Genomic DNA, 22,692 nt, shown 5'->3' with positions numbered 1-22,692 from the left:
GAAAACACCAGTAAAGTACTGTGGCTTAAGTTCTTCCTGTTTAAAAAAGTCCCAACATCTCAGTAAAGGGATTGCTTGGCCAACGTTCTGTGTGGTGATATAAATTTTTCCCCAGATGTCCACTCATTCATTCAATCAGTCATTCAAGATGCATTTATTGAGCACCTATTATGTGCAAGTTCCAGTATTAATCTGAGAATTTGGCAATAAATAAAACAAAGCCCCTGTCCACATGGAGATAACATTCTAATAGGGGGTGACAGACAACAAATAAATAAGTAACCTATATTACAGGATTTATGGTAGCTAAGAGAGCAAATATCTCAGAGGCAGAGAGACCCTCTAAAAACACAGAGATGGGAAGGGAGAAGAAGTTTTTCCTAGTAAGGGCTAAATAAACCTCATCTGGAATATTTCTTGGTACCTAGAATGAAAGTAATTTGGGGAAATGTTTTACATATGCAAATGTAGTAGTAGCCAAGTCATATTTTCTTCCTTGGAAATACAAGGCCCTCAGCTCCCTGGGAGGTGTCAAAGAAGAGCTATCCTACAGCCCAGGACCAGCAGGTGTTTTCCCAGCCTGGCACAGCGCTCCTGGATGGCGAATGGGTTAAGGTGGCAGCGCCTGAGCTTGGAGTGCTGCATAAACAGTGCGCGTCAGGCGTTCTAAGCATGTTTCTTCTTCCCTGTCTCCCAGGCCTGTGCTGTCAATCAACTGTCACTCGCCCGCACATCAGCAGCGTGTGCACATCACCAGGCTGTCAGCAAAGCAGCTGATGAGACTCGGCTCCAGACTGTCAATCATCTTTGTTTCTCTTCTCTGCTCGGGAAATATTTTGGCTCGGAGAAACAAAGAAACCTGGGCAAAATGGCTCATCGTCAGACATTTACTCCTGTATGTGGATATAAGATCTTAAACAGACACTGATCATGCCTTACCTCCAAATGATGCTGGGGTCGGGTGGACAGAGGGAAGATTGAGAATCTGTTTTATTAGTACAGGCTTTAAAACTGTAAGTCTAGTTTCCTGAGCAGACCCTGATGGATTCACAAACCAAAAAGAAAGCACAGGAACATAAAACAATGATAACTTGAAGTTATCTGAGCTTATGCCTCAGAAAAAAATAAGAAGGCTCAGAGGATGGATGGCTGCTTGGTTCGAAATTATTCACCATTGATCAGGCAGGCTTTGGGCGAGAGAGTAATTGTTGGATTGCTGAGTTCATTTATCTCCCAGGGACTTGTGAAACAGCAGCTTCTGCACCTGACTCTCCTACTCTCTAGGGCATGAGGCTGCCTGGGGGTACCCACACACAGAAAAGAAAGTTAACTCATCATGACCCCCACAAAGTGGGCTTGCCAGTGCTCGCAACAGAAGTCATTATGTTGAATGTAAAGACACGCCAGTACTGCCTACTGACTGGCATACTAGCTGTCCCCTCACCCAAAATATTTATTAGAAATATCCTACGCCTTTAAAAGCCTACAATACACAAATCTAAAGAGATGCTCCTGGCAATGAGTTTGAATCGGGCAGCAAGTCCAAACTGTCCTGCTCCCGGTAGTTTGCCACCAGTGAAAAATCACCATGCATATATTAACATAATTAATCAACTCATCATGTAATGGATCCCGGTACTAACAACTTGTTTAAAGTCCTACAAAATTTTTAAAACAACCAAACACTTGTACCCTAGTGGCTTTGAAAGACATTTAGCAACAATCAGATCTTTTAACTGTGTTTATCAATGGCCCAGTGCTCTGAACTGACTCGTTCATACATACTGTGTTCGGTTTCATCATCATCTCCCTGTTTGTGACATTTGGGATGTTTTACCCTCTGACAGCCCCTTTCATACGTGCAATGCTGCTTTCTGAAAACACATCTCTCTCTGATCTAACTGGACATTAATTGCTTTTGTGCTGGTGTATCTATGCCTCTTGGTCTTACAGCACAACTAGCAAATCTGATCTCTGACAAGTTGGCTGAACCTAATCAGGACAGATCAGCTGTTACCCAAGGTGCTAGGGGCTGTAATTTGAGGATCTTTACAGAGTTATCATTCGATGGATAGACAAGGAACTATAATTCTGTCAACACGAATCCAAAACTGTATGTTCGAAGCAGCTGTGGCCTCCCCCGCCACGGAAAGATAGCACTTGTCAAATAAATACCTGAGATAATTGATAAGAGGGAATTACAAGGATGTGTCTGATACAGTGACTGTGAGGAATTTTTTTTAAAGGAACCTTCAGAAGCGGAACATTGGGTGTGAAGTACCAGCTGTCAAGGATAAAGGAGGGCCACAGGGAGGAGATGGATGGAAACTCGCCACAATTCAGCTCCCACTTATCATTGGGTGACTCGGTTCCTATTTTCCTTGCTCCCTACTCAGGCAAGTGCCCAAACATTTTAAGCCTCGAACGAAATCTCTCACAGCCGACTAGGGCTGCCACCCGGTGACAGTGGCTTGATCAGAAGCAAGAACATTGTCAGGACTGGCGGGATTATTGTCAGGCTGTCAGCACCGTGCCATTCTCTGAAGACCCTTGTGGTTTTCTTAGAGGCGCAAAAAGAGGGCATATTAGAAAAATAAACTTCTTTCTTACTGTATCGCTTTGGTCCATCTTCCAAACAAAATGAAAGGGTTAATGTGGCGTCATCTTCAAAAAACTCAGTGGCAAACGCGTCCCACCAGAGGTTGTCGCTATCCTGCAAAGAGACAGATCATTTATTTAACAGGCAAGAGGGGAAAATATCTCAAAGAGGAAAGGAAAAGGAAAAAGACAAACCCAGTCCCCCCTTTCTTGTTATTTAGCATAGGTGTTCTAGAAGGGGGGGTGGGTGGGCGTGTGGTCACTTCCAGTTAATTGCCTCAAATGGGGACGGAATTCCAACTCCATAAATGAGTTACTGCAAACCGAATGAAAATTAATTCTCGAGGCCATATCTGGGCAGATTTAATAAACATACTATGGAACACAATGTGACAGTTTTTAACAAAAGGATTTGTATTTAATGTAAAATACATTCAACTTTTTTCTCTCTTTCTCTTTGCTCTTTTAAAAGTCCTGTTTTACAAACAGCAACCACAATAGTACAACTAGGTTAAGCAGAGTAATTTTTAAAAGATAATTTATTCAAAAAGGGAATGTGTGGGGCTCATAGCCCTACTCTACGCAAATATCTCTAGAGGGGATACAATACTGCTACTTGGATAGATGTGGACAGATGAGTTTATTCATAAGCAACCGTCACATGCATATGGATTGTTCTCGAGGATTGTTTTAAGATTATAGGCAATCGCTAGCTTGTTATTAAGACGATTATTAAAAATAGAGCAGTTCAGCAGGAAGCCATCCACATAAACTCTGTTTGTTTGTCTTGGGTTGAGTGTTTCCCTTGCTCATGCAGAAAACACTTCGAAACTGGCCTAGTTTAAGGCAGTTAAAATCACTGCTGACCTTCAGGGGTTGGGGAGGGGGGGCCTGTAACAGTGAATTGGGAAGGTAACAGTGAATTCGGAACGCAGCATTAAAAAACGGCAGTCACACCCGGACTTCGTGCTCTGTGTAGTGCCCAATTTATCCCCAAACTCTTAAGCACAATCTTTGTCCGGAGAATTGTTGGTTAGTGCCAGATTTCAGGCCGAGATGTTTCACAGCTGCCTGTCGGATGGGGGATGGGGGAGGGGACGTCGGGGACAGACGGGGCCTGCTGCTCCCCGCTCCGTGTGGCCCCACCGCCGCGGCCCTGCCGGAGACATCACAGGGCTCTCCCTTCTTCCCATTAAGTTGTTCTGCTTATGACAACATGAAGTTGCTGTCACTGGCAGGCCTCAGGAACAAACCTTCAGTCCTAGCAAGAATAATTAAGGGGGCACCGAAGACTGATGTCATCCTCGTTTCAGAAAAGAAGCTCAGACAAATGAACTTTTTGTCTCTTCTTCTCTGGCTTCCTCCCAATCATCACACCAAAAGCCAACATTTTTCTCAGTAAAATACAGTAAATATAACCATCCAGGAGCAATGCATGGCTCCGCATGCAAACAAACCCCCTTTTTCTTCTTTCAAAAACAAATATTTATCGAGCGCTTATTATGTACAGGCCTTCGGAACACACAGCTGATGACGGATTGGTCCCTATCCTCAAGGAGCTCAAAACCCACTCGCAGGAGACAGCCAAGCGAGCAACTAATAGGCAGCCTCCTCCATACCAGAGACCATATACGAGGCCTCGGTGTCCTGGAAGCTGTCCGAGCTTCTAGAAAAATCAGACAGGTCAGAAGTGGAAGAAGGAGCTGGGGAAAGAAACCATATTTGGGAACATGGACACTTTGGTTATTTTATTTCAAATTGCTACACATTTGGAAGAAGAATAATAGCTCACATTTACTGAGTGCTTACCACAGCCCAAGCAGTATCTTAAGTACAGTGGGCCCTCCATGGCCGCCGGTTCCGGTTCCGCGCCAGGTTCAACCAACTATCGCGGAAAGCTCTCCGATGCTAGCGTCTGTACTGAACACGTACAGATTTTCTTTCTTGTCACTATTCCCTAGACAACACAGTATAACAACTATCTACACAGCATTTACATTGTATTAGTTATTATAAGTAATCCAGAGAAGATTTAAAGTATGTGGGAGGATGTGTGTAGGCTATACGCAAACGCTACGTCATTTTATATGAGACTTGAGCATCCGGGGATTTAGGTGTCTGCAGGGGTCCTGGAACCGCCCCCTGGATATCAGAGAGCTGGCTGCACTTTATGTGTATTTTCTGTCTTACTCCTCGCTGCCATCCTGATTCTTGTACAATATAATTTTCTTCTGCACAGAGGGTCTGTTTTGCTCGCCACTCACCTCCCAGGCCCCAGAACGGTGGAGGCCACGGGGTTACTCCACGAAAGTTGTTCAGTAAAAGAGTGAAGCTGCTCATATGAATATGCCAACTCTACCACTGCAGAAATGGAAGCCTAGGTGGTAAATGTAACTTGTCCGAGTACTCTCAGCCAATAAATGGGGGAGCTGGCGTTTAAGCTTGGACCATTGGACATCCGAGACGTGCCCCAGCCTCTGCCTGACTCCTCTCTCCGGCAGTCTTCGGGAAGGCAGGGGTTAGGGTTCAGAAAGAAGGGAGGGAGATCGAAAAGGGACTATTTTGCCCTGAGTTGGTTTCTCCTCCCAGGTCCTTGCTTTACTGTCCTGCCCCGATCCCAGGACTCACGCTCAGCAGGACTCCTGCCTCTGAGCAGTAAGCAGGCGATATGACGTCTTTGGCGGAATTCGCTCCCATGGGCAGCTCTCAGACCTGGGCTTCACCGACACCACCTCATGCCAGCTATGTGAACGTGCACAACTGATTTCTCCTCCCTGAGCCTATTTCCTTACTTGACAATTAAGGATAATAATAAGAAGAACAGTAATAACTATCTTGCACAGTTGATGTGACAGCAACAATAACCATCTCTCAAGGTAGATGTAAGGATTAAATAAGTTAATGGGTATAAAGTGTGCAAAGGAGTGCCTGAACACAGTGAAGATCAATAAAATGCCTCCTTCCTGCCTCTATCTACCATCTTTAGTATCATTTCTAAGGCAGAAGACATTCCATGTTCTAAAGAACTACATCAAAAATGAATTTCATAGGGGCCAGCCTGTGGCCTTCGTGCTCTGCTTTGGCGGCCTGGGGTTTCATCAGTTAGGATCCCTGGCATGGCCATGGCACTGCTCATCAGGCCGTGCTGAGGCGGTGTCCCACATAGCACAGCCAGAGGCACTCACAACTAGAATATACAACTAGGTACTGGGGGAGAAAAAGAATAATAATAATAAAAAAAAAATGGCAACAGATGTTAGCTCAGGTGCTAATATTTAAATAAATAAATAAATAAATAAATAGGAAAAAAATGAAGTTTATAGAACAGCCCATTTATCAGTCAAGGGTATTTCTGTATCCCTTCAACTGTCTGTAACCCATTTACCTGATGACAGCACCTGTCGGCAACACAGTTAAAAGCCTGAATGGAAATTAACCAGCTCTCTTTTGTTCTGCTAATTGTTCAAAGGCCCAGTGACTGGCTCAGGTCCTCCACCTCCATTTTCCTGTCATCTGACTCTTGGTTTCTGGCAGTGAAAGGAAAAGGCCGGGAAAGAACCCAGCTGATCTAAAGTCTCTGGGAGAAAAGAAAGGACTCAGGCTATGTGAGGTGCGACAACTGTCTCCGGGCGGCCACACAGATTCATGGGCCCAGACAGGTGAGTGTCATTGAGAGAGGCCTTATAATCCAAAAAGGGGGGACATCATCTGACTCAAACTAACTGTGACGGAACATGAGCCGAGTCACTGTCTCAGGAAATGTTGGGATGGACTTGGAAGGAGAAGGTCACGTCAGTTGACTATGCTCACAAATCTTGGAAGAACATTACAAAAATATAAATATAAAATGTAAGTTCACAGTGCCAGACACATAATAGGTACATAAAAAATATTTTCTGGCTGAGAGAATGAATTAATGAAATTCATTATTGTACCATCACAAACTCAACGCAAGAAAGTCATTCTACAAAGTTTTCAAGAGATTTTAATTGTTTACCTTACTTTGTCACTCGGTTGATATTTCTTTTTTTGCTGAGGAAGATTTGCCCTTAGTTAACATCTGCTGCCAATCTTTCTCTCTTTTATTTTTCTATGTGGGCCGCCACCACAGCATGGCCGCTGACAGACAAGCGCTGAAGTTCTGCACCTGGAAACTGAACCTTGGCAGCCAAAGTGGAGTGTGCTGAACTTAGCCCCTAGGCCACCGGGCTGGCCCTTGGCTCATACTTTTTAACTAGTGTAAAAATTCTTTTGATATATTTTAAAATTGTAATCACCAACTCCCTCCCAACGCACATATATAAAGCTTTTGAATTAGTTCTCGTTATGAGAGAATAAATGTTTATGTAGGAAAGGAAATAAAAGGCCTAGAGCTTTAAGAAAAACTTCCTGTCGAGCGGAGGCCAGTCTTCTGTTTGCTGTATACGAAGGAAGCAGATTATGGAAAGAACACATGTTTGGGGGGCTCTGGGTTAATAATAGTTACCATAACCCAATATTTTCTAAGTGTTTTACATGAATTGAACTGTCTTATATTCTCAGCTGCTCTAATTGCTGCCAAGGGGCAGAGCAGGCAGCCTTACAGATCATTTACATCCTTGAGCCCTGTGTTACACTGGCTTCAACATACGAATTCTGCCTCTTCACAGCTGGGTGACCTCAGTCAAGTCCCCTAACTTCTTTGCAACTATTTACTCATTTGTAAAGTGGGAATGATAATTTCAGTGGACTCTGAGGATTAAGGAGCAACTGCCTAGCACATAGTAGCTGTTCAATAAATGGCAGCTATTATTATTCATTGTTGCCTCATTTGACCCTTAAAATATTTATAAATAGACAATCTGAATTTCCAAAAAGCTAAACTACTCCATAAAGATCAGACAGCTAGAAAGTGGTGAATCTAAAGTACATGTAGGGGCTGTCCTGGTGGCGCAGGGGTTAAGTTCACTCGTTCCACTTCGGCTGCCCAGGGTTCGCCGGTTCAGATCCCGGGTGAGGACATGGCTCAGCTTGGCAAGCCATGCGGTGGTAGGCATCCCACGTATAAAGTAGAGGAAGATGGGCACGGATGTTAGCTCAGGGCCAGGCTTCCTCAGCAAAAAGAGGAGGATTGGCAGCAGATGTTAGCTCAGGGCTAATCTCCCTCAAAATAAATAAATAAAAAAGTACATGTACAAGTCTGCCTAACTCCAGTCCATTTTTTAAAAGAGATTTTCTTTTGTTCGAGCAGTTTTAAGTTCACAGCAAAATTAAGAGGAGGGTGCAGAGATTCCCCACATACCCTCTGCCCCACACATGCATATCATGTTCCCCCATTAGCAATATCCCCTGTGAGCATGGTACATTTGTTACAGTTGATGAGCCTACAATCCATGGTTTTTTCCAAATAATTCTGCTTAAAAAGTGATTTTTCACCTTAAGTTGAGAATGAAAATGCTTCACAAGAGTAGAAGTGGCCGGTGTTGGCTGGAGGAGATCCTGTCTGGGCAGATGTCCTCCTCCAGCTTTTTCAGACTTTGTGCCCTTTCCCCCACCTTCACATGCTTTTCCTGAAAATAAACTTCCTCTTTGAACACCTCGTCCTTCCATTTTGCTGCCTGGCATAGTTCCTGGGATCGCTTAGGCAATTTTGTGGCAGACATTTGCTTAACAGCGAGGCTAGGAGCCCAGGCAGTGGCTGAAATGCAGCTACCAAGGCCTCTGCTGAACCAAATGCGAGCTCTCTGGCAGCAGATCTCACAGTCCTCACTGGCAGGAGAGCAGCTCTCAGCCACACGTCTAGCTCATGAGCGGTGCAATGCTACAAATCAGTCCCTCCATTATTCAGCTTCTAGAATGGTATGAGCCTTGCAGACAAAGACCACAAGTGCTCTCCTTGGCCACATGTGAGGAAGAGAAAGGGATTGAGGAAATGTAAAAGAAAATGGCCCGGTTAAGATTCTGCAGTTCTTTCTACAGGCTAGCGCTTCCGCCTCTTGATTGTAAACCTAGCACCCCCATCGCTGGAGAAATGCAAGAACCTGGAAATTCCCAGTTCTCCCTTCGGAGCAGGCGACAGAGCCAAGTTCAGCAAGCTGACCAGTAGGAGGCTGTGTGCGTAAAGTTTGCCAAGGCTGCTTTGAAGCAAGGATTCCAAAGGGAAGCTCACTGAGTCTGGTTTTCCCTAAAGTCTGAAGGGGAAGCAGGACACAGCTGGCCACTCTCACCCCATGCAGGCAATCCCCTCAAGTCAGACTAACTTGGAGATTAACCAGGAAGTGCCTTGAGGAGGACCAGTAAGTCAAGATCAACCTTGTGGGGCAGCCAAGTAACGGTTACGGTAAATGACCTTAAAAACAAACTGATGGCCTGAGTTCTTGTTCCCAGGTATATGGGGGGTGGGGGGTGCACGTCAGTTACTGGCAGATATGATAAATGCAACCCTTGGTGTATATATCAGAAAAGCATTCTATCCAGGGAAAAGCCATTCTTACCGTACTACAAAGGGGTCAGCATAGTCAGAAGTTTGCCTGTGTGCAGCCAAGGGACCTCAGCAATTTCCTTTCTGAACCAAGGGCTCATGCTGACTCGTCCCCTGCCTTCCCATCTTTGCATATGTTGCTTTTTTGGCCTGGAATGTCCAGCAAATGTCAAGTCCCAGTCCTTGAACTCCTTTTTCACTGTTACCTGTGCTAGGAAAGCTGGACAACTAGACCCCTGTTAGAGTGTAGATCAGATTATATGGAATCCCCACCTTGTAATCCTGTAGCTGACTGAGGGATACTTAAGATAGAGACTGGGCATTGGGCATCTCTCCATCCTCACCAGAGCTCCCACTTCTGGATTACCCAATAAAGGAGTAGAAAAGGGGAATGAACAAATGGAGAAGCCATACCTACCTAGGGAGGAGGAGTCTTCCTTTAATATCGTAGGAATCCTCAGAGTCTACACTCAGTGGCAAGGGGACCAGGACTGTGTTCAAGCTAAGCTTTCTCTCTGTCATATCACTGATGCCTCACTTGTCATCAGCGGATGCACCACCCATGCATGTGAGAAGTTCATATCGAGGCAGGAATTTTCAAAATTATCTCACAGCCACAGTGCTATTCCATTGAGCCACCGTTTGGGTATTTTTCTTGTCTTTTTCAGTGAAATGTTGGTTAAGTGAATACACTTTACTGATTGTAGCTTAAATAAGTGAAGTTTTACTTTATTAATTTTTGAAAATAGAGAACAGCGGATAACATGATGAAGACCCATGGGCCCATTATCCAGAATTAGCAATTATTAAAATGATATCTGATTTGTCTTTTTAAAAGGAATTATAAATTATAAATAAAAATAAATGTCCTGGGTCCCCATATCCTGCTCTATTTTTCTCTCCCCTCCCCCAGGCTCCCATGAACAGCTGTCTCATGAAAATCATATGGCTTTTCCTAGCCCATCTTTTATATTTATATGCACACATGACTCCATTCATTCATGTGCAGCCGTATTTTATGTTTTTAATATTTTACTTAAATGATATCGTGCATTATGTTCCCATCTTTAAACACGCTTCTTTTCATTCAGCATTGTGTTTTGGAGACCTATCCGTTTTCTACATTGGAGCCTCTTCTTTCCTTCTACAAGCTACATGGTAGTGCAGTGCAGTGAATGAATGTGACATATTTTATTTAAGCATTTTGCTACTAATGATCTCCAGACAGTTTCTAATTTTTTGCCATTACAGCAATGCTGCAATAAGTATCTTGGTAATGTCCCTTTGTGCTTATGTGTATGATTTCTCTGGGGCACAGATCTAAAGTGGCCATGCCTTAGCATAGGATACGTACTTGACTATATTTTGGCTCTTCCATTAGGAGGTCCCTGTGCTTCCAGATTGAAGACTTGTGGTCTGACTGATGCATGGGTGGAGATAAAACAAAGAGCATTTCTAAAAGATGTATTTCCAAGTGCGATCTAATAACAGGATCAATATAATTACAAAAAGAATCCAGCTCTGCCAGGAGAAGGCTGAGAATCTAAATGTCCAAAGAAGAGGCAATGATAAAATAATAATAGTAAAAACAGGTTTGCCTATCATTCTCTTAAAGGCAGAGTGTATCTCAGGGCCTTCATTAACCAAAAGGCGGATTATTTCTTGACACTGACACAAGAAAGAAAGCATAGATTCTTCATGGTCCTCAAAATGACTCACGAGACTGAATCACTGAGGACAAATGCCCCAAATTTCGAGACAAGGGGAGAGATCTCGCTTTCTCTACGCCTTGCCCCTAGGCTTCCGATCGAGGTCATGCCTTTTCCAAACAGACAGGTCCTTCCAATTCTCGCTGTTGTTTAGAATCTGAACAGTGAATATTTAGTGTTTAGTGAATATTAATAAGTAAAATGTGGATTGTTTTCCCAAAGCTGGAAAGTAACAATAGCATAGAGCAGCCCCCAGGTAAATAAAGCGGAAATTAACTCAGCCTGAACACAGGCTGGGGGAGTGGGGCCGACAATTCTCATATATTTTAATTAGCTAAAAATACCATTGAAGCTTCTCCACTCTAAATAATCCCCTATATGCATTTCTGTAATTAAAATCCTTGGTCCTTTTGTCCCATCTCACAGGTGAGCCCAAGGACCACTGGCAGCCAAATCGTATATCAGGATGAGAGACACACTCAGGTCAAACAGCAGAAGAGAGTCTTAATTATACTTAAAAATCCACAAAAGCATTTTGCTTCCATCCCGATTCTCTCCTGTTCCCATCTCTGTCCCTCTCCACCAAAAAACAGGATCCTGGTGCCAGGGCTGCCCCCCGGCATCTTTAACTTAAGCACTGACAGGTTATGTGGGATTTTTGCCAGAGTAATTATTTTTCAATTCAACAATAATGAGAAATTACCATGGCAACCACTTGTCACGTGGCACACATACACCCCCTCCAAAGAATCAACCATACATAAAGCATTTATTCCTTGAAAAAAAAAATTTTTTTTAATTAAAATAAACTTAAACAGGTCAAAGTGGAGAGAATGCATGAAGGGGTCTGAAATCAGGAAGATGAGAAGGGCACCAATTTCTTTCAGCATCTTGTGGTTCTAGAAAATAATGATACCTCGTCTTATAACCTTACCTTCTTGTACACACACATACACAGAGCACTCTATTAATTTGTGTCTTACCATTTCGGTCACTCCCATTTGACACATGTCAGCTTACCTCTCTCAGAAGACACTGAAGAAAGAATGAGGCAGAAGCACACTTGGCCATATGTGCTTTTCCTAAATTTCTTTGCCTGTCACACCCATATATGGAGACAGCAGACAATGAAGAACCCAAATCTCATGCCTTTCCTTCTCGTGGAGGCGCCTGCACACAGCAGGGTGCAGGTCATTTATTTTTCCTAACTACAAGAGTCTTTTTGCTTCCTTACTCTCTAGCCACTCTTTTTCCAAACCTGGGAGTTTTGTATCAAACCAGGTTTATTCTGAATTAGCCACATTTAATAATAATAGTCAACAGTTCCGTAGGACTTACTCTGTGCCAGCCACTATTCTGAACTCACTGAGTAATATAACCCCCTTGAAACTTCACAAGGACCCTACGGGATAAATCCCATTATTGACGCCATTTTATAGATGAGAACACTGAGGCACAGAGACGTTAAACATTTGGTTAAGATCACATAGCTGTCAAGTTGCAGAGAGAGTTTAAACACAGGGACTCTGGCTCTTGAGTTTGGGTTCTTATAACCCCTCTGCAGTGATGTTTCTTTATCCAGAACAATGTTTTTCAAAATACGTACTGTCTTCTTAGTTGTTTCAACAACCAATTAACGCTAAGTGCATGGGATGTTTGGGGCTCCCCTTCCTGAACAGACAGCCCAAAGGAAAACTTTCCAGTGCATCTACGGAATTCTACATGGAGACACAGAAACAAAAGTCATAAGGCAGAATTGCGTGCTCTGACCAGCTGGTAACTGCACAGTCACCAAATGGATGCAGGGAGAGAATTTCAAATCTGCCCTTTTGATTTATGGAATTTTTCAAAATCTCGTGTCCCAGGGATTGTATTTTTCTTCTCTCATTCTCAAATCTTATTTTGTTCATTCTTGGCTAAAGTGCATTTTATTTATCAGTGAATGTTAGTTATCGTTTTAACAGAGAAATTCTAAAATGGCACGTTACCAAGATAGTCAATTATGCCTCTTGATAGAACATCTCAGGCTTTCACGCACAACTCAAGGCCTCCCTTTCAGAAAGCGCTACTATATTTCACTCCCTGGTGCCAGGGGATGCTGCCTTGGGAAAGCAGAGTATTAAAGCAGGCAGAAAGACAAGCTTGGCATCCGGCAGACATGGCTCTCCAACAAAAGATACATTAGTGTCCTTTCCCTCAAATACCTGAGAAATTCATATATTTCCATCTCCATCCTTGACCTACTAAATTATTAGTTAACCCTGAAGATCCCAAAGAGATTCATGATAATCTAAAAAGGATGACTAAAATGTGTACACGTTTATGTGCCCCAAATTGAGCTTTTCTCCACTGGACTTATCACACCAGGAATCAAATAGTAAGTCTGGGTTCCTATAAGTTTAATGAGGACAGGTCTACACACGTCCCGGGTATTGGCATACACAGCATCTAACACCTGGAAGGCATGCAACAAACAAGTACTTGATTATTTGGTTATTTAAATTATTGAATTTCACAGATAAATATGTATTTAATTAAAACCAGCATATTCTCAAAACCCTGAAGAAAAACAAGTTTTATTTTCATGATGGTTGAAAACTGCCACTCTCTTTTCTGTTTATGTGGCTGTTAACCAGGGATGTTAAATGTTTAATGAGTGAATCCATAAAAGAGCTAGGAGTTTTACAATGAACTGCTTTCTAGTCCTCACAGTACTCCTATCAAATTGGTCCATTTATGGTCTCAATTCAAATGGGGAAACTGAGGCCCTTCCCGAATGTTTGTTTCTATCCACAGAACTTCACTGTATATTCTAATCTATATTATTCTGATGTGAAGGAGGAATAGCATTTTCTTCCTTATTAAATTTTCTATTTTATACCCAACATGGAGACATGCACTCTAACACATGAGAAATAATATATGGCAGACTCTACGCAAACCCAGTTTGAAAATGACGTAGCAAGGCATTACTCTGGAAGCACAGGTCTCGTTGGTGACAGGTCTGTGGCGGTGAGCACCATCCCTCATATTACATCACACCATCTAGGTGGGAGAGGTCCTCAGATGCAGGATAATGTGATGAGGCAGCACCTCGTATATCTTGAGAAAAGCTCACCATAAAATCAGGCACAAATTTTCTGTTCCAGCATAAACACAGCAGACAAGAGAACATTTCCGGAAAAGCTTGCAAGATTCAAAAGCTTGTTTTTGTGACCTGCCCAATTGCATCTGAATCAAATGACAGGAATAATCCTTAGAGTCACCAGTAAAAATTGGAAGACTGTGCTAGGACCAAAGAATTAGGGAGTCACTAGAAAAAAACTCAAGTTTTCCTTCTTCTTTCTTGGGAAAAGTGAAAAAGGATTTTGTTCACAAAGATAAATATAAGAAACCCAGCATATTACCAGACTCAGAAGGAAAATAATAGGATTATCTTGATGAGGGTGAAGGCTGCCATTGTCTTCTCTGATTACACATCTGTTTACCAAGGGACTTGGATTCTCTCTAATATGCCAAAGACACCGAAGTCTGTATCAAGGCTCCCAACTTCTCCCTAGGACTCCAGAACTGTGGCTCCAGCTGCCTCACCAACTTCCCTACTTTACTTGTTAATCAAAGAGGCGTCTCAGACTGAACACTGGCCGGCCAAAGCCAGACCTAGACCCATTTCTACCCTACCCCAAGCCAATTCTCTCTACTCTTTTCCATTTTAATAATATAGCTTCAGTTTCCCAGTCCCTTAGACCAAACTTTTAGGACATATTCTTGATTTCTTTCCTTTCCTAAGCCCCTATCTCCAATCCATCCGCAATCTCCATGCATCTACTTCTAACATATAATGGAGCTCACTCCCATTTCTCTCCTCTCCCATCGCCCCTGTCTAGGTCTCCAGTAACTCCCACCTGGACAACAGTGATCCTTCTCTCTGCCTACACCAGTGTTCCCCTGTAACCTGTGCTCTGCAGAGAAGCCTGCGTGATCTTTTAACAATGCCCACTAGATTGCGTCACTCCCCGGTAAAACCCTCCCATGGATCCCCGTTGCCGCTTATCGCCGGGGAGCACACCACCCTGCGTGGTCGGGACTTGGTCTTCCTCTTTGGCTTCAGTTCACTTCCCTCTCAGCACAGCTCCCAGATCTCGGTCTTGCCACAGAAACCTGCCTTCTGCCCTGGGGCCTCTCTGCTCCGCCATAGGGCCCTCTGCACTAGCTATTCCACCAGTGAGTGGATGCCTTTCCTCGACTTGGCATGGCTTTCTCTTCCTTGTCATTCAAATCTCAGCTTCCTTGTCACTCATGACCATCCAATCCATGGGAGCCAACTTGCTATCACAACAGTCTGTTTTTCCTCCAGGAAGCACTTATGACTCGATTTTGTTTACTTGTTTATTGCCTTCCTACCTACTAGAAAACATAAGTTCATCAGGAGCCTGGCACATAATAGGTGCTTAATAAATTTCTGCCTGAACAAATAAATATATGAAAAAATGTGTTAAACAAACAAGGAAAAAGAAAAGATAAATCTATCAAGGGGACCACATTAATCTCTCTCTTGAACTTCCACAGGGAAGCCAATCCCTGATCCAGACTTTTCACAGCCCAGTTGACTGTAACTGCACAACAGAGTACCAGGAACTTACCAGAATCTTTATTCACTTTAATTTTTAAAATAAATATATGCCATGAATTAAAAGCATTAAAAATATTCATGCCCTTTGACTCAGTAATTCTATTTCTGGGAATCCATCCAAAGAACATAATCCGAAAATATGTAAACGCTTTACACACAAAAATATTCACCAAAGGAGCATGCATAATAGAGAAAAAGAAAAGAACAAAACTAAGAACAATGTGCTGCCCTCCAAGAGAGGAATGATTCAAGAAACCATGATATGTCCGCTAGAAAGAAAATAAGAATCTTTAGACATAATGTTTGCCCATGGTTTGTAATAACACAAAGACATTCTTCTGTTATAACGTAGAATGGAGAAAGCAAGAGGGACAAGCAGAGCAGTAGGGCAGAGCGGAGGGCTGAGACACAGACAGAAGCCTGCATGGGGACTGAGGAGGTGACAGAGATGGCCTTGCCAGGGAGTCGGGAAAGGAGGCACTACTTGATAAATAGCGTTGGGACAACTGGCTTTCCATATGGAAAAATGAATAAATTCAATTCTATCCCACATAAGCAAACATAAATTCCTAATGTATTAAAAATACAAATGAAGAAATACAAAATTTTCAAACTTAGAAGGAAAGATAGAATATTTTGTATGATCTCAGAACGGGAAAATTTTGTAAACAAACACTAAAAGGACAAATTGTATGAGAAACAAGCAATCCATTTGAATCCATCAAAATATAAACATTTCGTAGGACAAGAGACATTATAAACAGTGCTACAACGTAAGTGACAAGCTGGGAGAGGATTAGTAACTAGAATATATAATGAACTGTTACAGATCAAAAATCAACAAAATAGAAAAGAGCAAAGGATACAAAAGTATCATTCCCAGAAAATTGTCGATAAGGCGATGAAAAGATGTTCTGTGTCACTTGTAGTCAAGAAAGGTAAATTAAATCTAAGCCATTGCACATCCATGTGATTGTCAAAAAATCAGAAAATTGAACGATACCACATGTTGCTGGAGAGCTGGGGAAACAGGAACTCACATGAACTGTGGTCACTTCTGATCGTGGTCTGAAAGCCCCTGGGCACAAAGTGGGCAGATTCCAGCCGTACTTGTCCACTCATCACCTGTCACTCTCCTGGACGTCAGCACAGCCTGACAAACTTCTCTGTTTATCCCCCTCCATCCCTTCACTTGCAATATTCTTCTCACCCCACATTCTCTCACTCTTCCCCAGCCATCCTTTGCTCATGCTTTCAGACCTCCACCCAAGTCTTGCCTCCATCCCAAAGCATCCCAGGACTTCCAATACAGAAAAGTCTCCATTTTCTAGACTGAGATACATTATTTTAAAAGAATTTTTCAGTTACCATGAACCTCATGCTGACTACGCCTGTAGTACTATATTTTTATTTTATTTTACACTATGTCTAGTTATTACGTTTTCAGGTCTCTGTAATTAGACTCTGAACTCCACGGGTGAGACATTATATTCTTGGGGTTATTCTTTGTATTCCCACTGTTCACATGGCCCACATTTATTGTGTGTTTAATTATAAACCAAACACTGCATTCTCTATTTCAGGCTTTTGAACATTATCAGATACCACTATTGTTATTCTCATTTTACAGATTAAAAAAGCAAAAATTCAGAAATGTTACTTAGTTTTCTCAATCACACAGCTGGTATATGTTGGAGTCAGTGTTCCAGCCCATGTTGTGTGGCTCCAGAACTCATCCCTTTTAACCGATATGAGAGAGAGAGAAAGGATTGTGGGAAAATACTAGTAATAAAAGGTCATATATAAGACTTGTGCGTGAATGTTCACAGCTTCGTTATTGACAATAGGCAAGAAATGGAAACAGTCCAAAAGTCCATCACCTGATGAATGGATAAACCAAATGAGATATCTCCCTCTAATGGAATTTATACTACTATACTATTAGCAATGAGAGGAACAAAATATTGATAAATGCTATAATATGTACCTCAGAAACATTACGCTAAGTGAAAGAAGCAAGACATAAAATGCCACAAATTGTATGATTCCATTTATATGAAATATCCAGAATCCTGGTTCTACCACTTACTAGCTGTGTGTTCTCAGGCAAATTACTTAAGCTTTCTGTGCCTGTTTCATCAAGTGTAAAATGTATATAATAATACCTCACCTTTCGTTATGGGGATTAAACTAGATAATACATGGGCCAGTGACTGGAACAGAGTAAACCACCAGTAAAGGACCTTATTATTACATGGTGGAGAAAGTCGTAAGGCCAGGGTTGTTGTGGATATTAAATATTATCTATCAGTAACGCATCTTACAGCACAACCCCACACTTTGCAAGCAGATGGCCTGTGTCTAGATTCCGGTGCCAGTATTTCTTTGCTCTGGATCTCTGGGCAAGTTACTCAATCTCAGTGGCCTTCACTGTGAAAATGGGAACAACAGTGGTGGCTAGCTCGTAGTGCTGTTATGAGGATCAAGTGAACCGATACGTTCAAGTGCTTAGAACAGTGCCCGACACCCAATAAGCACTGATTAATTTTATCCATCATTATTGTTCTGCCATCAGTGCTTGAAGGCATAAAAGACACCCAAGATAGAGTTCTCCAGTCTCAGAAAACATATAATCCAATCAGCCAGTTGTCACAGGACTGGCACTGACACTGGATTACAAACAAGGTGCCCCCCCCGCTGTCTGTCTTCCTCAGGAGACTGCATTCTCCTCGAGGGTAGGGTCGGTGTTTCACTTTTCAGTGTGTGCCTTCTGCGTGCACAGTGGCTGCCTGGGAAAGAGCAGGAGTGCACTGTATCCAGGTGAGCCTTCCCCGCCCCCGCGGGAGCAGCCTCTGCTTTGCACAGCTGAGTGTGGTTCGGGCTGTCTGCGTCTCAGCATCTCAGCAAGCTCTGCACTCAGCGATTCAGTTTGCTTCCTTGTCAACGAGAGATCACAACTTGCAAGGCAAAGGAGAGCTTTAGAAAATTGTGGCTGGCCTGCCAGCACCCATATTTGGTCCTGCAGGATTTGTCGCTTTCCCCCATCCATCTTCATGGGAGGCAGGAAACTGGGTTCTAATTCTGATCCTGATACTTCTAGGCTGGGTGACCTTAAGCAAGTCCAAATCAAAGAATTTTAAGTGTTCAAAATGTCCTTGGAGGATGTGCTTTGGCATCAGTTTCTCCATCTGTCAAATATAAGGAGGATTGGAAGGGTCCTTCCAAAAGCATCCTGCCAAAACACTCATTTCTTCAGAAATTTACTGTTCACTGAAAGAACTTGCCCACCTGACCCACTGTTGCCTTCGGGGAGAACATTTCTGGGGGATCTTGGTCAGGCCTAAAGTGGAGGCAACAACATCACCAAAGGATGTAAAAGGGAAGGTTTCCCATGACATCACCTTCCAGGGGCCGAGAATAGTCTCCATAGGGAAGGCAAATGGATTGCCACCCACGTGGCCTTTCTAATGAATTGGTGACTTTCATTCATTCATACATGCAGCAACTATTTACTGAGCACCTACTGTGTGCTAGACACCATTCTAGGCATAATGAGAAAGTGTGAACAGAAAGGACACAGCTCCCTTCCTCATAGAGCACGTATACGAGTGGATGACAAACAATAAACAGGACAAATTGTGAATTATACTGTTTATTAGAGAGTGACAGGTGCACAGGAGAAAGACACTAAAGCAGGAAATGGGGACATGAAGTATGGGAGTGGGGCGGGGAGTGAAATTTTAGATATGGTGACCACACGTGGCCTTGTTAGGAATCTCTCTTTAGAGCAGGGTTTCTCAACCTCGGCATTACTGACATTTGCGGCTGGTTATTCTTTGTTGTGGGGGCCGTGCATGCATTGAAGGAGGTTTGGCAGCATCCCTGGCCTCTACCCATGAGATGCCAATAATACTTCCCCTAGTCATGACAACCAAAAATGTCTGCAGACATTGCCAGATGTCCTCCAGGTGGAACACCACTGGTTGAGAGGAACAATCTGAAGAAAAGGAGGAAGGGAGTCTCACAGAGGTCTCCAAGGATCCCGTGCAGGCACTAGAGACAGAAGCTGGCCCCAGCCCCCACCTACAGGCAACTGACATCAAACAAATATCTCCTCAAACGTATTTGTTCTCAAGAGAGGGTGTGGTCAGTTGAAGTGAGGAAACAGCAAGTGCCCCACCCAGAGGTCGAAAGATCATGATGCACTTCAGGAACTGAAAGGAGGGCATCTGAGTTGAGTGTTGGGAGCAGGCGTGAAATGCCTGCGATGAGCATGGTGAAGCACTGAGGGGTCAAACCCCCATGCAAGACCCGGCAGAGCTGGGCAAGGCACGGGATCTCACTACAGGCAAGGAAACCTCATAGAAAGGGTGTAAGCAGGGAAGCATCATGATCAACATAGCAGTCTAGGTTCCAGGCACCTTCTAGGACAAGGCCAGGTAACCTCTACTCCTGCACAGCTGTGGGGCCTTGGGAGAATTCCTTCACTCCACTCGGCCTCAGTTTTCTCATCTGTAAAATTGGGGATGGGGACAACAGTATGACTTCATGGGTTTGTTGTGAGGGTCAAATGAGACGCCAGGTGCAAAGCACTCAGAACTTTCCCGGGAACACGGAGCACATTCGACAGTAACTCTCGGTCTTGGTGAACAGCACTCTTCCTCAACTACTGTCAGCTATTCCTTTCTTCCCTTTCTCTCGGAAGCTCATGGATGCAAAGTGAAATTTATTGCACTTTTGTCTTTCATATCCCCCCTCCTTGTCCCTGCCCCGCCTCCCATCCTCTTCCCCACCCCCAGGTCACCTCATGCCTCTGCTCCCAGGGCCCTGCATTTCTACTTCTATTGTGCCACCTGGTTGCCAGTTTCTCTGCACACCTGGACTTTCTAGTCTTTGTCAATAGTCCTTACAGGGGCAAATACTTCCACTTGAAAACCAACGTCAACGAGGCTTCCTTCTCATTTAAATACTGGAAGGCCCCGTATATGTATGTTAGCTCTCAGTCCTGTCTTGAGAATGTTTTCTAAATCAATCAACTGTCATATTTGGGGGTCATCAAACCACCCCCCACCCACCTGATGACAGTGTACTGCTTCCTTATAAGCCATACAGTGCCCGCACAGCTCCTCTCCCTATAAAGCCTTTCTCCCCAGTGTTTGGTCCAGAGGATTTCTACTCGTCATCACTTGCAGGAGCTTCCCTGCCCACAGCTCCCTCCTCCAGCCAACCCCTTGCCTGCTCTTCTCTAGCAGGAGGAATTCCATCCTGCTTAAATTGTAATGCCCGCACCTGGCACAGGGCCAGACACGAAGCGGTGCCCCCTCCCCTCCCCAGGCCGTGTCTGTTGGAGGGGTTGACGCACACACAGTGATGTCACATGCTGCATCTTGTTTGATCCTACACCAAGAGAGTGAGATTAACAGCACAGGTGTTTTATATATGAGGAAACCAAGGCTCAGAGAGGTTAAACGATTTGCTCAAAATCACCCAAGAAGCAAACATCAAAGTCACAACCCACGTATGAGTCTTCTAACCTCCTGTGGCTGGATAAAATAATTTTGAATACAAGTGCCATTTGCCAAAACTTAAAAATGTTTAGATTCAAACTATTCAACATACATATAAACACAAAAACGTTGCCTATAGTTCCTGGACTTATTGTTATCGTCACAATAATGTGATAATAGTAGCAGATTAAATAGCTAACAATTATTGGCCATAGTCTCTGGGCCAGGTAGTATGCTAGGCACTTTACAAAACTGTCCCATTTAATTCTTGCAACATTCATATGAGGGAGATATTACTGTGTCCAATTTACAGATGAAGAAATTAAGGCTCAGAAAGGTTAAGTAATTAGACTAAGGCCGCTTAGCTAGTAAACGGTAAAGGCAAAATTCAAATCTACATTGTTGTGATGGTTAATTTTCTGTGTCTACTTGGCTGGGCCACCGGGTGCCCAGGTATTTGCTTAAACATTCTAGATATGTCCATGAGGGTGTTTCTTGAATCAGCAAACAGAGTAAGGCAGACTGCCCTCCCTAATGTGGGTGGGCCCCATCTAATCCACTGAAGACCTGGGTAGAAGAGAAAGGCTGAGTAAGAGAGAACCCCAGCTGCCTGACTACTTGAGCTAGGACATTGGTCCTCTCCTGACCTTGGACTGGAGCTGACACCATCGGCTTTCCTGGTTCTCAGGCCTTCGGACTCAGACTAGAGCTGCATAATTGGCTGCCATGAATTTCCAGCTTGCCTACTCACCCTGCGGATCTTGGGACCTGTCAGCCTCCTTGACTACATGAGACAATCCCTTATACTAAATCTCTTTATGTGTACACATATATTCTATTGGTTCTGTACTTCTGGAGAACCCTGACTAATGCAGTGGTATCCACCGAAGCCCTAGCATGTTTCCATTCTCTGTATTAAGTAAATGTAGAGTTCCTCTCACTCCAGGTAGAGAAGCAGCGTTAATTATCAACAGTATGCAGCAAGGGACTCACTAAAACACGTCACTAAACGGGATTTGTTTTGTTCCAACATCTCAGAAGCAGCTTTTCTTTCTTACTCGCTTGTATTTCAGAATCCTGCTACAGAAGCGGGCAGAGACACGGCTCTGGATTTCCAGGACCTTGATGGCATTTGCTCTGACACCATGGACGGATGTGCATGGATGACCTTGGACAAGTCATTTCACCTCTCTACGGAGATAACATGTACCTATGTAACCAGAGTGCCGCGAGACTTAAATGAGATCAGCTATTGATTGTTTTTAGTTTCATTCTTTCTAAAACCACAAAAAAGTTAGCAAGCAAGGGGAACTGCTGGCTTCGGAAGCAATGCACCATGCAAAGTAGATACTAATTCCATTTAATCTGATTCTTGTCCAGTCATCTTAACGGAAGGCTAAAAATGATTCTGCAGTAATAAAGGGAATTATAATACATGATTGTAGAAGCTTGGAGAGCAATTCCAGCACAGAAGCAAGCGATTATACATTGCAACAAATTAAAAACTCAAAAAAAGGGGGGTGGGGAAGGAGAGGAAACCAAAGACCACTCAAATCCCTTAAGAAATGCTATTTAATAAAGCAAACTCTCTTTTCCATAGAATTCCAATCAGGGAGCACTTTGGCCACATGGAAGCAATTAGAGACATCTACGATTTAATGAAAATGCAGAAACCAAGGACAAACAAAACAACTGTGTAACAAGAGGCCACTTCTCATATCCTTGCCCTCAAACTGCAGGACACAGAACGGCTGAAAAGCTGGTACCAGGGACACACGGCTAATA

General features: G+C 43.4%; 1 protein-coding gene across 17 annotated transcripts in view; it reads right to left on the bottom strand.

The window, feature by feature from the left end:
- LDB2 (LIM domain binding 2) overlaps positions 1-22,692 on the bottom strand; it is a 359,662-nt gene that overhangs the window by 223,381 nt on the left and 113,589 nt on the right. For all 17 annotated transcript variants that reach the window (XR_011502307.1, XR_011502306.1, XM_014838791.3 and 14 more), the window contains exon 2: positions 2,611-2,713. Coding sequence is in view for 15 of the 17 variants with exons in the window: in XM_014838791.3 (XP_014694277.1) it covers positions 2,611-2,713 (103 nt within the window). In the remaining 2 variants the exon portion in view is untranslated. The remainder of the gene's footprint in view (positions 1-2,610; positions 2,714-22,692) is intronic.

This window comes from Equus asinus, chromosome 3, assembly GCF_041296235.1.
Source record: "Equus asinus isolate D_3611 breed Donkey chromosome 3, EquAss-T2T_v2, whole genome shotgun sequence".
NCBI lineage: Eukaryota > Metazoa > Chordata > Mammalia > Perissodactyla > Equidae > Equus > Equus asinus.
Note: the sequence above shows the minus strand (reverse complement) of the source record. Positions and strands in the feature narration are given on the sequence as shown.